Source organism: Sinocyclocheilus grahami, unplaced genomic scaffold, assembly GCF_001515645.1.
Source record: "Sinocyclocheilus grahami isolate Dianchi unplaced genomic scaffold, SAMN03320097.WGS_v1.1 scaffold1.1, whole genome shotgun sequence".
In the NCBI taxonomy this organism is placed as follows: Eukaryota; Metazoa; Chordata; class Actinopteri; order Cypriniformes; family Cyprinidae; genus Sinocyclocheilus; species Sinocyclocheilus grahami.
The window spans coordinates 1,289,174-1,303,840 of record NW_015505180.1 but is presented as its reverse complement, the minus strand read 5'-3'; the positions used below and the strand labels follow the sequence as shown (position 1 = coordinate 1,303,840).

Sequence of the window (14,667 nt, the reverse complement as noted above, 5' to 3'; positions counted from 1 at the left end):
ATAAAGTGCGTGCATCCGTAATAAAACGTCCCTCACACGGCTCCAGGGGGGTGAATAAAGGCCTCCTGTAGCGAATCCATGCATTTTTGTAAGATAAATATCCATTTGTCAAATGTAATAAACACTTTTTTCTCACTAGCGATTCGGCGGGTTTTCTTGTGAAAACCTGGCAACCCTGCCCAACAGGACCTCACCCCTATTTTGATAACTCCGCCCCACACGTAGGTACGTACACAATCCTGGCAGCGACGATGGCGGAATCTATTATGCCTGCCGCCGCAGCATATTCACGCAAGTGCCAACACCGAAAAGTTGTGTAAAAGCAAAATCAACATAACTCACCTATTAAGGAGAAACAAAGCAATCTGTGTCCGATTCCCTTCCGCTCCTTGAGTTTCTCCACCGCTGGAAAGCTGCTCTGATCATTACGTGGGTCCTAACTCTTGCCTGATCATAACCCTTCTTTTTAATGTTTTGTTCCTCCAAAATCCCCCCCCCCCTTTTTTCATCTCTCACTATTCGATCTGCTAATATCCGTCCTGTGCCTGTGCACTCACTGAGCGCTCTCTTCTCCCTATCATTACTAGTCATGCCCCTGATTGGCAGCGAGTGTGTTTTGGGACTCGGTCCGACACAGTGGTCAACGTTTTTCAAAAATCGCTTAGTGCACCTTTAATAGTGACTTTGTCTGGAGTTTGCTTTCATATTTTGAAGACTTTAAGGAAAAAAGTCACTTATTATTTACCTCATGCCAGTCTGCTTTCAAGCTTCAAAAACAACTCAAAAGCACCATTAAGTTATCATAATAGTACTCCATGTGACGTCTGTGCAATATTTCAACCCTACTATAGCTATTAGATGGTTTTGGGTGAGGAAAAGGCCCAAATCTAAGATGTTACGCACTGATAACCGCCTTCAGTAAAATGTCAACTCGACAGTGAGTTCAACAGAAGAACCAAATACATTCAGTTTGCGAACGTCTCCGTTTTGAAAAACTGGATTATCCAACAAAAAGAACCAATTCAAATGAATGCATTTGTTCTTATGAACACACCAAGGAGAGCTAGGACAGAGTCGTATGTACCATTTTTATGCTTTTATGGTCCTTTTGTGTACTTTTTGGAGCTTGACAGACTTAGTCCGAGTTCATTTGTGTCCCACAGAAGAAAGTTAGTCAAAAAGATTTGGAACAACATGAGAGTGAGTTAATAAAGACAGAACTGACCCTTCAACAGTTAAAATATGAACACTTCATCTTCACAGGCTCCATGAAAACACATTTTATTTCTGTAATGAAGTCACGTGAAAAATTAAGCAATTTTTGGCTTTGTTTATGACATCACAAGCAGCTTAGTGCATTGTTATACATACGTATGAAAACTTTAAGCATAAACTTAAGACTGTCTACCCATATCTAAATATATATCTATAGATTTAAATTTTACATAGCATAAACAGGATACATATTACTTATACAAGTACTTGCCGGATAAGCTACTACATAAGTGAGAAGAATGTTAGTGACAATAATGACGACAATATGTTTACTAAATCAGACGAACCACGAGCACAAGCCAAACACAGCAATTACCATCCTAAGAAAAGCCGGATCCGCACCTGGAAGTTCTCGGATCGTAACGTACACTTCTCCCATTGATTCAGCGCCACTTCTGAAGCTAAACCGCACAAACATCACAAGCATGTGACTCACTCCCATCTCGGTTGATGCAGGACAGAAGCTCGATGAAGGGTGGCTGTGGGAGTTATATCAAAGGCGCTAGTGTGGTAAAATAAGACACTGTGACTGTACTACAAAAACAAGGCTCGCTCTGAAAAAGCAGCAGTCCAGCTTGGGAGTGTCCCGATGAGGATCAGAAGAGGAGGATAAAAGCTTTGTTCCAGAGAAGGCGATGTTGAAATGGAGGGGCCATTGGCTCCAAATTTGGAGGCTTAAACCACATAGTTGGTTTCAGAGCGCTGACTGGATTCAGGCACTTCCTTTGTGTCCTTCGCTGCCACAGGCTGTGACTTGTGCTTGGAACCAGAGACCTGCTGGCTGTTGGAGACTACTCCACGAAATCCTGGAGGAAGAGAGCAGTCAGACATGTGCAGCAGCATTTATGATTGAGAACCAAGCCATTTTTGCAAGGGTTAGAGTTTAAATTAGTTCTATGGTATATTTGGTATAAAACAGTTCAATACTACTAAACTGACCCTTGTCTAGGGAAAGTATGGAGAAATAGTTAGTTAAAAATGGTTTATTTTGCTCAACCATTAGGGTAAGATAGGTAACTGGCCTTACGATAACAGGGTGGCAATGCCATGATCCATATTAAGTAATAAAACATAAAAATAATGATTAAAAACACAAATAAGACACTTGGTTGTACTACAAAACAAGTATTTTTTTGACAGGGTTTTAGTTCAAATGGTGCAAATTGTGGTAAATTTGATATAAAACTGTTTAATAAGACTTATTTTGCTTAACCAGTGCTTGAATGTTACTATAAATTAAATGCATGGTGTAAGATAACTGGCCTTACAAAACCATACTGTGGCGGTATATAAAAAAAATCAAATATTAAAATAATTAATAAAAAATTACATATTTAATTGAGACAATGACTTATGCATGGCACCAAGGTTCTTATTTTAAATTTTAAATATTTTTATTTTCAATTAAATTTAGTTTTTGTTTACACAAAGTTATTCTACATCTTGTAGTTTCAGCCTATTTAATTTTTGTTTTAGTATTTTTAGGGTTACAAAAGTAAATGAATTCACTGGTATAATTCAAAAAGTTTACATTTCTCAGCACCGACTATTGCAAACGTTATTGCTATCTAGTGGCATTTTCAGCAGGTGAGTTGTACAGGTTTCAGGTTTTATAAAGTACCATTAATTTAAAAATATTTGATCTATTTATATAAATGTTATTGTTTATATTACTTAGTTCTGGGGTCATGAAAATGTGTTTTAGTTTAGTTTTTCCCAGAAATCATTTTAATATTTTCCCAGTGTTTCCCAATAATCTTTAGTTTTTACTTTATTTTATTAATTGGTTTTGTTAACAAAGCTGTTTTCATTTAATTTGTTTTCAATTGCAAGCACTCCAAGGTACTACCATGAATATCATCTGTACAAAAAACTATGGTATTATTATGGTAACATGTCTAAATATCCATGGTAATACCCTGGCATTACAGCAGATTTCTTGCTCTAATCCATTTCCAGGTGGCAATTAGTATATTGGCCTTGGGAAAAAGGATGTTGTCTTACTCTTATTGCAGTGACGCCCATGCCAGCCGTCCCTGCACTGGCACCTGTTGGGCTCCACACAGGTCCCGTGTGCTCCACAGCTGGGCTCGCAGACAGCTGCACACACGTATACACATACACATTCAGCCATACACAGAGACGCAGTGTTTAGTCTTAGAAACGTATCCTGTGCTGTTCAGCAAGCCTGCAGCCCGAGTGGAAATTTTAAGGTGCAATCAAGCACCGCCGGTTCATTTTCCAGTGTGTTTATTGTGTGCAAGCAAAATGCATAGAGCGATGCTGGGGTGAACATGTGTTTTTGATCAAACACGTCCACAGTTCTTCTGCCAAGTCGAGTTAATCTCACCTTTGGAGCACAGATCGCCATGGTAGCCTTTGCTGCACTTGCATTTGTTTCTCCCCGTGCATTTGCCCCCATTTCTGCACGGCTGTCGACATTTACCTGCAGACAACAATCGCAAAATGCATTAGTTGCAATCCCAAAATGCACAAAACAACATAACCGACTGCAAAAGAGAATGTTTTTTCTTCGCTAACTGCCATTTCAAAATTATTATCTGAACTTACACATGTTCTATTAGTACCTTATATTGTTGTGCCAAGATTATCTTGTCAAAGAACTATAGCTCTTGTTTATTATTAATTTCTCCATTCAGGTTCCATACATACATGTTATATATTTAACACACACAAACACGTATATATTTATTTAACACACACAAACACATATATATTTATTTATTTACCCCATTGGAGTTTTATGCAGCATCACCTTTATTTTGTTTCATTATTTTTAAAATCTAATAAAATAATTATTTTTATATAATTTTTTGTATAAAATATAAAATTTGAATTAATATTTTTTAAGCACACAGTTATTGTTTTATTTATAAATAAATTATTAAAATAATTGTTTTATTTATAAATAAATAATTTATTTATTTATTGGGGATTTCAGTATCAAGCTTTTCATTATTTTATTTTATTTTTTATTATACTTTTTTTTTTTTTTAAATTTCGCTTGTCAAGCTACAGTAACCGATCTTGCTTTAGGGATGTTCAGATATTTTTTACTGAATATAAGAGAAAAATATTATGAACATCATTCTGAACAGAAATCGAATATATATATTTTTTTATTTAAACATTATATATTAATATTACATTGCATGTTATATTTATATAAAAATATTTATATAAAATATACAATGTACATTTTTCAGTGTACACAGAAGTTAGACATTTATTTAATGTATTTATTTGCCATTGGGGTTTTATGCAGCATCAAGCTTATTTTATTATTTTTGCCTTTGGGGCTTTTAAGCTATTTTTCTTGTCAAACTACAGTAATAATTGATCTTGCTTTAAGGATGTTTAGATATTTTTACTGAAAATGAGACAAAATGATGATGTTCAGAAAAGCATTGTAAATTAAATGAGACATAAAAAAGGAAATTCAATGCTTTTGAAAAACAAAAGCAGGGTCACACAGGCAGACAGACCCTTCCCAAACACTCTCGGATCCTCTTACACCTGCATATTTGATCAAGACCAACTGAATTTCAGCGGCTTCTTTGTTTCTTGACAAATCAGTGAAATCCATACCCATGAAACCAGACAAAGAGGGGGACGTCTTTGCATAACATGACCTTAACGGGACTCTGGGCGTTCATGTCATAGCCCGTTTTGACAGAGAACACGATACTGCAGTGGATCAGTCGGCAACAACTGGCTTAATGCTATTAAAATGTTACAGAGATGTTCCTTCAATATTTTCTCTTCCCTCCCTTTTCAGACCAAACGCCTCTGAATACTGCAATACTTCCTGCCTTTGAACAGGAAAGGATGAAATTCAGGGTCAAAAAGGAATTGTTTAAACATCAACGACATACACTACAGACCTCTGAAGCCAAGGAAGTATGTATATATAATTATTACCAAAGCAACCCTCAGTGAGCAAGTCCTAAATGGCATTTATCTCAATACTTGCATTTAATTTAAAAAAAGGAAGAAAAAGCTTTCTGTGAATGGCCAGAGATAAAATGCCACACTGTTTGAGTGCATGTGAGCTCATGAGGTTGTTATTAGTGATTAGGGTGACAACACAACTGCATTACATCCTGTGTTTGCCCATGTAGGTGCCGGCCCATTAAACACTAATGTGAGATCACACTTCACTTAAGAAGTTTACTTGGAGAACTGCTCTGAGGGCAATTTGTGGAAGTGAGCCTATTACAATCTAAGAACAACAACACGGCTTTCCCTTTGAAAGATGATCATAATAATGTAACAGCCAGTTAATACTCTACGTTAGAAGTTAATAGAGCTATTTAGTTAGTAGTCCTAAAAAGTTGGCATTTTTGAGTCATAGGTTCAGGAATTTCTAATAGGTTTTTTTTTTTTTTTTTTTGAATGTTAGTTTTTGAGTTATGAGCAAAATCAAATGTGTTGTTTTCAATTTTAAAATTGAATGTATTCCTATGATGCAAAGCTGAATTTTCAGCATCATTACTCTAGTCTTCAGTGTCACATGATCCTTCAGAAATCATTCTAATGCGCTGATTTGGTGCTCAAAAATGCATTTCTTATTATCTTCAATGTTAAAAACAGTTGTGCTGTTTAATATCTTTTGTGGAAACAGTAATGCATGTTTTTCAGGATTCTTTGACAAATAGGAAGTTGAAAAGAACAGCATTTATTTGAAATGAAAATTATATTTATATATATATAATTTTTTTTAAAGGTCCCATGACATGCTGCTTTTTAGATGCTTTTATATAGGCCTAAGTGGTCCCTAGTACTGTATCTGAAGTCTCTTTCCCGAAATTCAGCCTTGGTGCAGAATTTCAGCCACTACGAGCCAGTCCTATATATATATATATATATCATAATTGCCTTTACTGTCATTTTTGATCAATTTAATGCATTCTTGTTCAATAAAACCATTTTATTAATAAATAAATAAATAGTACTGACCCCAAACTTTTGAATGCTACTTTTGAACATTACTACACAAAGACTATCGGTAGTTTAGTAGTTGCAGTTCTTATTTAACAACTTTTTCCCCCTAAAACCCCATTTTAATTGTTTTCCTTGCAAACTGGCTTGATTTTGTTTAGATCACTGTTAATTTGTTCTGTTATTGTGGTCTGACTGTAGTTTGTTCCTTTCACAGTGATGATGAAGGTACATGTAGCTGAACTCACTGAGCTCACAGCGGCTCCCTTCAAAGCCGACGGCACAGATGCATTTGCCAGGATGGAAACACGTCCCTCCATTCAAACAGGTAGTGCTGCAGTTAGCTGTTAATGTAGAAAACCAACGCAAAGTCAATGAACACGTCACAAACTACAAAGAGAAATGACGCACAAACAATTTGTGCTTTTATTTATATATGTAACGGTTTTGTATAGATCACGTTTCATGGTTTTGACCTTTTGGTCTAAATCATTTAGGAACAGCTGTAAAAAAAAAATGTAGAGACAATGATCAGAATTTCCAGGCTACTTCCTGTCTCGGTTTTGGTTAATTAGTCATGTTAAGCCATTTATTAATAGGTAAGCTCTCATGTGTATTTTTGTGTATTATATGTATTCTTTTATAGCATGTTTTAGTCAAGTTCAAGTTTCTTGTCCTGTTGGTTTTGATTTATGGTTTAATGAATGGTGGCACAATATAGCACAATAACTGCATGTTTGATACGACATAACAGGTAGGAAACTAACCTCTCTCACAGCTGGGTCCAAAGTAGCCCGGAGGACATATACACACACCTGGGCTCATACACAGGCCACCGTTCACACATCTTGGGGAACAGAGGGCTGAAAAAAATGTTAGTTTAAGTATTATATCTAATACACCAGAATATATACTTTACTTATAGCAGCTCATCCCACATGATTCAAATGGTCTTAATGCAAAATAAAAATACATTTTTCCAGGGTCAAACTGACAATAAGGTAAATATATTCTAGTTAAGTGTTAATTTTAAGTTAAAACTACACATATTAAACTTCACACAGCTATTGTTGTTGAAGAATGGAAGGATAGTTTAGGCCGCAAGGTTTTCTTGATATGCGAAGCACAAATCTTTGTGGTTTTGGCAGCGACTCAGGCAAAAACAAATCTGCCAAAAGCTGTATTGGATGAAAGGTGTTTTGTGGAAGCGGTTTAGGTACAAACACAGCTACAATGAGGATATTGAAAACATTTTCAGCGTCTAATGGAAGCCTTTTTTTGGTAAACCACTCTTTAGAGTTGTAAATAGATGAAAAACACATGTTTGTGCCTCCCAACCTGCTGGGTAATTCATATTTTTTCAGACAAGAAACCTTCTAGAATACATGTATGCTCCATTCCATAATCTAAACTAGTACATAGCGGGCTTAACCACGCTTTGTAATTTGCACAAGGCATTTTGGGAAGTGATGCCCTGAGGTTGAGTATAATCATCATCATAATAAACTATATGCACTCGTTTGTTTCCAAAGGAGGCTTGTCTTTCTGAGAAAAGAGTTTTACACTTCTCTTATTTTTTTACCTATCTGGCTTTTGTAATGGAGACTTTATGACAAGGTTTTACATGCTCACATCTGGATTTATGTGGCTCCAGGTATGATATGAGATCTTTATGGGACACTTCCGAGATCCAGTAAGACCAAAACTATTGATAAAACCTCAAAGATTTAAATTAATATAAATGTTATATTTAAATTATAATGATTAAATATATAATGTAGCATTACAGTATTTCATTTAATATAAATAATTAGTTTTAATTTTTAAACTTTTTTTATTCTTTAATTTTATTTTATTCACAATGCAGTTTAAGTCAGTAACATACTACATACTAACTTTGTACATCAGTAACTTTGTTTTTATTTGTCTTTATGGTGGCCCTATATAAATATGGTTACCTTTCTCACAGTGAACACCGTAAAAGCCATCCTGACACTCGCAGACCTGCCTTTCATTGCAGTAGCCTCCATTGCGACAACCACCAGGGCACTTTGCTTCAGAAAGAGGAGACATTAATGGTGACAACATTTCCTTTCTTTTTTTTTTGACTTCACCAAACACTTCATAACTTACTCCCTTCCTATGCCACTTCAAGGACATCAGATTCTGAGAGAAGTTGAAAGAGCAGTGAATTCAATAACAGTACTTCCTTCAAATGAACTGACACCAGCAAGGAGAAAAAAAGGCTTTGAGGTGAAACCAGAATGTCAACAACTTTGTCAAATGCAATGTGGCCCCGTATATGCTGTTGCAGATATGTTTCAATATAATTCACAACTGTCTTTAAAGACCATTTAGTTTAGTGTACTTGAAATTCTGTCATTTACTCACCCCTCATATCATTTGACTTTCTTTCTCACAATGTCCAAGCTGCGCTTTTCCATATCATGAAAGGGGAAGGGGAAGTCGTGGCCTAAAGGTTAGAGAGTCGGACTCGTAACCCAAAGGTTGCGGGTTCGAGTCTCGTACCGGCAGGGATTGTAGGGGGGGGGGGTGAATGTACAGCGCTCTTTCTCCCACCTTCAATACCACGACTGAGGTGCCCTTGAGCAAGGCACCGAAACCCCCAACTGCTCCCCGGGCGCCGCAGCAAAAGAAATGGCTGCCCACTGCTCCGGGTGTGTGTTCACGGTGTGTGTTCACTGCTGTGTGTGTGCACTTTGGATGGGATAAATGCAGAGCACTAATTCTGAGTATGGGTCACCATACTTGGCCAAATGTCACGTCACTTTCAGAAGAAAATGTCAAGATATATTTTCAGAGAAAAACGTCTTAAATTTGGGTCTGTTCTTCAAAAATGCTTGGAAAGTCATATGGACCACTTTTAATGCTCTTAGTCCCCATTCATTCTCATTATATGGAAAAGAGAAGCTTGGACATCCTGTTAAACGTCTCCTTTTGTGTATTTGTCAAGCCATACAAGTATGGAATGACATTAAGGTGTGTAAATAATGTCAGAATAATTATTGGTTTTAAGGTTCACTCAATGCAGTTTTCGTTTATGCCATGTTTATGAAACACAAAACTATTGTTCGACATTCTTAAAAATGCTCCTTAAAAAGAGGATCAACTTGAAGGTGTTAAGCTATATCAACTATGTCAACGTCATTTTGTCCTGTGGGTGAAATTCAAGCAGCCAGACTTATAAAAAATCAAGTTGTGAGCACTAGTCATTAAGGCACCCTCAGCTGTCACTAGGAAACACTTTGCTTCCTCCCTGCGGGGTGGCTTCAGACAGATGGACCATTTGATCTGTGAAGTCTACACGCCGAATGGAGAGGGGTGTAGAAGGGTGTGTAGGGGAATGCAACACCGTGAGGTTAGTGTGTGCGAGAGAAGGGAAGGGGGATCAGAGAAAAACATAACACGCTCATTCTAAAAGGCTGCAGCTGGCAGGATTCACATGACCTCATGAGCCAGCGATGGCTTTGAGAGTGAGAGTCACCCGTACCATGATCTCTGCTTCTCTCTCTCTTACCAACTACTCTTAAAGAGGAGACAAAACATGCTCATTTGTGCTCCCTAAGAAAGATAAATAAGATCCTTTTAATATCTCAATTGTTTCTTCTAGAGCAGATGAAGACTTTTAGTCTGCAATGTTTCAATGCCTGATCCAGAGTTTTACATGTCCATAACATTCTCTTTTAAACCACACAGTCATTCAGCATCAGCATCCATGGTTGGACTACCAAGTTTGAAAACTCACCTCTCTGGCACGTTTTAAAGAAGATAGCGTTGTGTGGCGTCCTCAGAATGATGTTTCCTCCAGCATCCATCACCAGGATGGTCACCTCAAATGCTGCCACACCATCCTGGTCGCCTCTGCATGGGAAGCCCACCTGGACCACTGAGTACACAAAAGCCCTTTTGATTACTTAACCTTAAGCATCGATGTGCCACAGGTTACATGGGTTATAATAATCATCTCATAGATGTGATTTTAAGAATCTAAGTAGATAATTATGTGAATATATCAATTACACATCATGATTATTCCAGTATTCCACCAGTTTATTATCAAAACATTTGTTAAAAGGATAGTTCACCCAAAAATGAAAATTCTGTCATCATTTCCTTGCCCTCAAGTTGTTCCAAACCTGTGTGAGTTTCTTTCTTTTGTTGAGCACAAAAGAAGATATCGTTGGTGATCAAAGAGTTGACGGTAGCCATTGACTTTCATAGTATGGAAAAAAAATACTATGGAAGTCAATGGCTACCGTCAACTGTTTGGTTTCCAACATTCTTCAAAATATCTTCTTTTGTGTTCAACAGAAGAAAGAAGCTCACACAGGTTTGGAACAAGTGCAGGGCGAGTAAATGACAGAATTTTCATTTTTGGGTGAAATATCCCTTTAAGAGGCAAAATATAAGCCACAACAATAGTGAAATAATTAAAAAGAATAAAAGCGTACCAGAGGCTTTGTGTGGCACTGATCCTAAGAGAGGAACATTGACGGTAGGGTCATCCATAATGTCTTTATCCAATGAACGCAGAGTCTGAAACTCATAGAAGTACTCTGCCTGAATTAAAAGAAGATAAACAAAGGTTAACTTTGTTTTAATCTTCAAAGAAGTAGATTTGATTTGCATAAAGTGGGGCGTTTGGGACAATAGCACAAAAAAGGTTGAATGTGGTTCATGACAGGAGCACATATAGATCTGTAAAGAGTAAAAAGAAGGTTTCCGGGTATCCTTAAGTTTGCAAGACTATCAATTTCCTCCGAAAGAAGCGCAGCTTCGCTCTCTAACTAATGACCTCAACCTTTTGAGAATTACACACTTGTGAGGACAGCCGTGATGGCGAGGCCAAACAAAACTGTCCCAAAAGGAGATGAAAGCGAGGGAGACGGTTCTTTTTTCCCCTTTCTTTTTTTCTGGTCTCTAGATTTCGGAGTGTAAAAGCTGGGCAGCGTTTGATGAAGGCAAAAGTACACAAGCTGTGTGGAGAGCTTAGCTAATCCTACAGTTGAATGCTAATAACCAACACAGATAACTCTCGCCGCCAGCCTTTAATGCCGGAGACCTTTGTTCTAAAGCCTCAGCGGCAGTCTTTGAAGCTAACAGGGGCCAGGACAGAGTGGGCCCTTCTCGTTTTCCTCCGTATCCCTCCCCTTGCTATTTTAATTTCTCCCTCTTGCTGCTCTTTCGTCATGTCAAGATGCCATTCACGGATTATGATCCCGGTGTGCAAAGATAGATCATTTGTAAAGAGATTCCTGTACATTCCCCCCAAAAGTTGTGAATGAAGCCGTGGTGCGTGTAAGAGCATCACAGATCTAGTTTCTGTTGGCAGTTTAATAAAATTACATTTTTTGTAATGAAAAAAAAAAATGTAATTCCCATTATATGGGTGCATACGCATGATGTGAGTAATTCATGATATTACAAAATATGTTCACATTGACTTTTAAAAGTTTTTTATCTTTTCTCCTTGCTGTTGTCACATTTATTTGCGAACCGGGGCTGGTAAAACTGCTTTGGAAAAATATTTACGTTAAAAAGTGCCAAAAATAAATCTGAATTGAATCAAAAAATGACGTTAGCAGCTAGAAATGTTGTCAGCTTAATACAAATAAAAGTACAGATGAAAGCGAGGGAGACGGTTCTTTTTTCCCCTTTCTTTTTTTCTGGTCTCTAGATTTCGGAGTGTAAAAGCTGGGCAGCGTTTGATGAAGGCAAAAGTACACAAGCTGTGTGGAGAGCTTAGCTAATCCTACAGTTGAATGCTAATAACCAACACAGATAACTCTCGCCGCCAGCCTTTAATGCCGGAGACCTTTGTTCTAAAGCCTCAGCGGCAGTCTTTGAAGCTAACAGGGGCCAGGACAGAGTGGGCCCTTCTCGTTTTCCTCCGTATCCCTCCCCTTGCTATTTTAATTTCTCCCTCTTGCTGCTCTTTCGTCATGTCAAGATGCCATTCACGGATTATGATCCCGGTGTGCAAAGATAGATCATTTGTAAAGAGATTCCTGTACATTCCCCCCAAAAGTTGTGAATGAAGCCGTGGTGCGTGTAAGAGCATCACAGATCTAGTTTCTGTTGGCAGTTTAATAAAATTACATTTTTTGTAATGAAAAAAAAAATGTAATTCCCATTATATGGGTGCATACGCATGATGTGAGTAATTCATGATATTACAAAATATGTTCACATTGACTTTTAAAAGTTTTTTATCTTTTCTCCTTGCTGTTGTCACATTTATTTGCGAACCGGGGCTGGTAAAACAGCTTTGGAAAAATATTTACGTTAAAAAGTGCCAAAAATAAATCTGAATTGAATCAAAAAATGACGTTAGCAGCTAGAAATGTTGTCAGCTTAATACAAATAAAAGTACAGTTATTACTATTCATTATTATTTTTATTATGTTACTTTTATTACTATGCCTTATAATGCTTAAACCCGGTCATACCAACCGGGAATCCTGAGAACCAAAAAGTTTTTTTTAAAGATTTCCTCTGAGATCTGAAAGATTTGCTTTCTGATTTTAGTCATGTAATTTGTAATGGATGCCAGATACTGGCTATTTGGGACCTTCTGTGAAAAAAAATTGCCACTGTTTCTGCCAAAACCATAACGAATTACAAAGAGGACCAACAAGCAATAACAACGCAAAGTGTACTCATGACGACCCAGATGTTTGGCACTAATGGCACTGCAGGCTCCCCGCGCTTTGATCCGTGTGAAGCTTTACAACACCAACATGCAAAATACCACAAGAATTGAAATGACCTTTCCCTTTCAAATTAGGCCAATGTACGACACAGATTCGGTTTACAATATCAAAGTGCAAACATAGTTTATTAATTCATTTTTTTTTTTTTTTAGTTTTCAAATAAAATATTTCGGAAAATTATTGATAAAATATATATTATTGTAAATATTATTGCATCCATTATTATTCTTAACTCAGAAAATGTATTTATTTTTTAATGTTACAATAATTTAAATGTAGGGTCTTGTTTAGTCTAAATGGTGTTCAGATATGCTATAGGTAAACAAATACTAAGAAATATGCCAATAATAAATATATATTATCAACAGCATATTTCACATCTGTTCATGTATTTCTGAGTTATCTTCTGCATAACTGTAAAACAGCTTATTTAGACGAACATGCTAACCTGAAAACTCCACGTACACTTAAAAATAAACTTAATTCAATAATTCTGCTTATCGAGTAGCTGAAATATGTTTGTTTTAAGGATGTTTAGATTGAATACGTCGGCATCAAGAAAATAAAATATGTAATGTGTTCCTGGCTAAGATCAAGCCAGATAAAGAATACATAAGTTTGACAGAAACGTTACCTGATCAGTGGCTTGCCAGGTGAAGTTCACGTGGTGGATGTTGACAGGTATTGCTGGCATTCGCTGCTGTGCTTTCCTGAAGTCGTGTGTGAATGGGGCCATTTTGCCCTCGGAGACAATTAAAATATCCTCCTCAAAACCTGTTGGATAAAACATTGAGCCTCTCATAGCTTGAAAAAAAAGTTAAGTTATGCACTGGCTTGGTTTACACTTGGGCTCTAATAGCATTAACTTGCCATTGACCCAGTACAGAAACCACGTTAAACACTATTACCAATTAATATTCTTGCTTGATTGGCATCAATCCACATGTACATGCTTCCTTGCTCTTGGGCAGCTTCCATCAGACCCCCTAAAAGCAGAAGAAAGCACGTTTTAAGGTGCAGTTGAACAGCAGACGTCCTGAAAGCCATCCCTTGATTTATTTAAAGTGAATTAGGAGTGCTAGCTCTCCCCTCTCGCTGCAATCCCGTGCACTAAATGTGTCTCGAGTGAGTCTTCAATTGACAGAATGATTCGCGCGGACTGTTTCGCGAGCTACTTGTACGCAGCGGGAGCTGCAGTTCACAGATTTCGCCACGAGGTGGCGGGGTTTTAATACAATTAAAATAGTCGTTGTGCATACAAGCTGATTCATGTTTTGAAGTGTAACAGCGTGATAATGAAATGTTTTCTTCCATCATTAAAAAGGCTTCTTTTGGTTGAACTCTTTATTTGTATTTTTGCATTTCTTTAAATGTATGTCGACACCATCACTTAGTGAAATTCCCTGTACGGTTGTACATGGAGATAAAGGCTTCTTAAGTCATATATTTGACACAAACCTTTCGGAAATTGAATTAAAGATGGATTTTCATTCATATTTTTAATTCATCTTAACTTGAATTCATGCTAACCAGGTGTGATATGCTTGTATAGTAATTGAATTAAACAGATCATTATCATTTCTAAAACTACTAACAATCAAAAATTGATTGTTAATCAATATATTTTCTGATTTTCATTTAAATTTGGGTTTCAATTATTAACAACAACAACAATAATAATATTTATTAAATAAAT

The 14,667-nt window shown here is 36.9% G+C and overlaps 1 protein-coding gene across 1 annotated transcript; it reads right to left on the bottom strand.

The window, feature by feature from the left end:
* Positions 1-1,487: 1,487 nt before the first annotated feature.
* Positions 1,488-14,045, bottom strand: wif1 (wnt inhibitory factor 1). The gene is made up of 10 exons (XM_016285118.1): positions 13,880-14,045; positions 13,606-13,745; positions 10,710-10,818; positions 10,004-10,144; positions 8,196-8,291; positions 7,005-7,100; positions 6,486-6,581; positions 3,626-3,721; positions 3,280-3,375; positions 1,488-2,081 (listed from the first exon to the last, which is right to left on the bottom strand). The coding sequence occupies exons 1-10, from the start codon at positions 14,016-14,018 to the stop codon at positions 1,951-1,953; spliced, it is 1,140 nt and encodes a 379-aa protein (XP_016140604.1). The 5' UTR covers positions 14,019-14,045; the 3' UTR covers positions 1,488-1,950.
* Between the last annotated feature and the right edge of the window lie 622 nt (positions 14,046-14,667).

Bases quoted from the DNA above. Each gene is read 5' to 3' on its own strand.
- wif1 (XM_016285118.1), bottom strand. From the start codon at position 14,018: ATGGCTTTCAGGACGTCTGCTGTTCAACTGCACCTTAAAACGTGCTTT. The intron at 13,746-13,879 runs GTAATAGTGTTT...TTTATCCAACAG, and splicing joins TCAAGCAAGAATATTAATTG to GTTTTGAGGAGGATATTTTA. The intron at 3,722-6,485 runs GTGAGTTCAGCT...TGTTGTCTGCAG, and splicing joins AGGGAGCCGCTGTGAGCTCA to GTAAATGTCGACAGCCGTGC.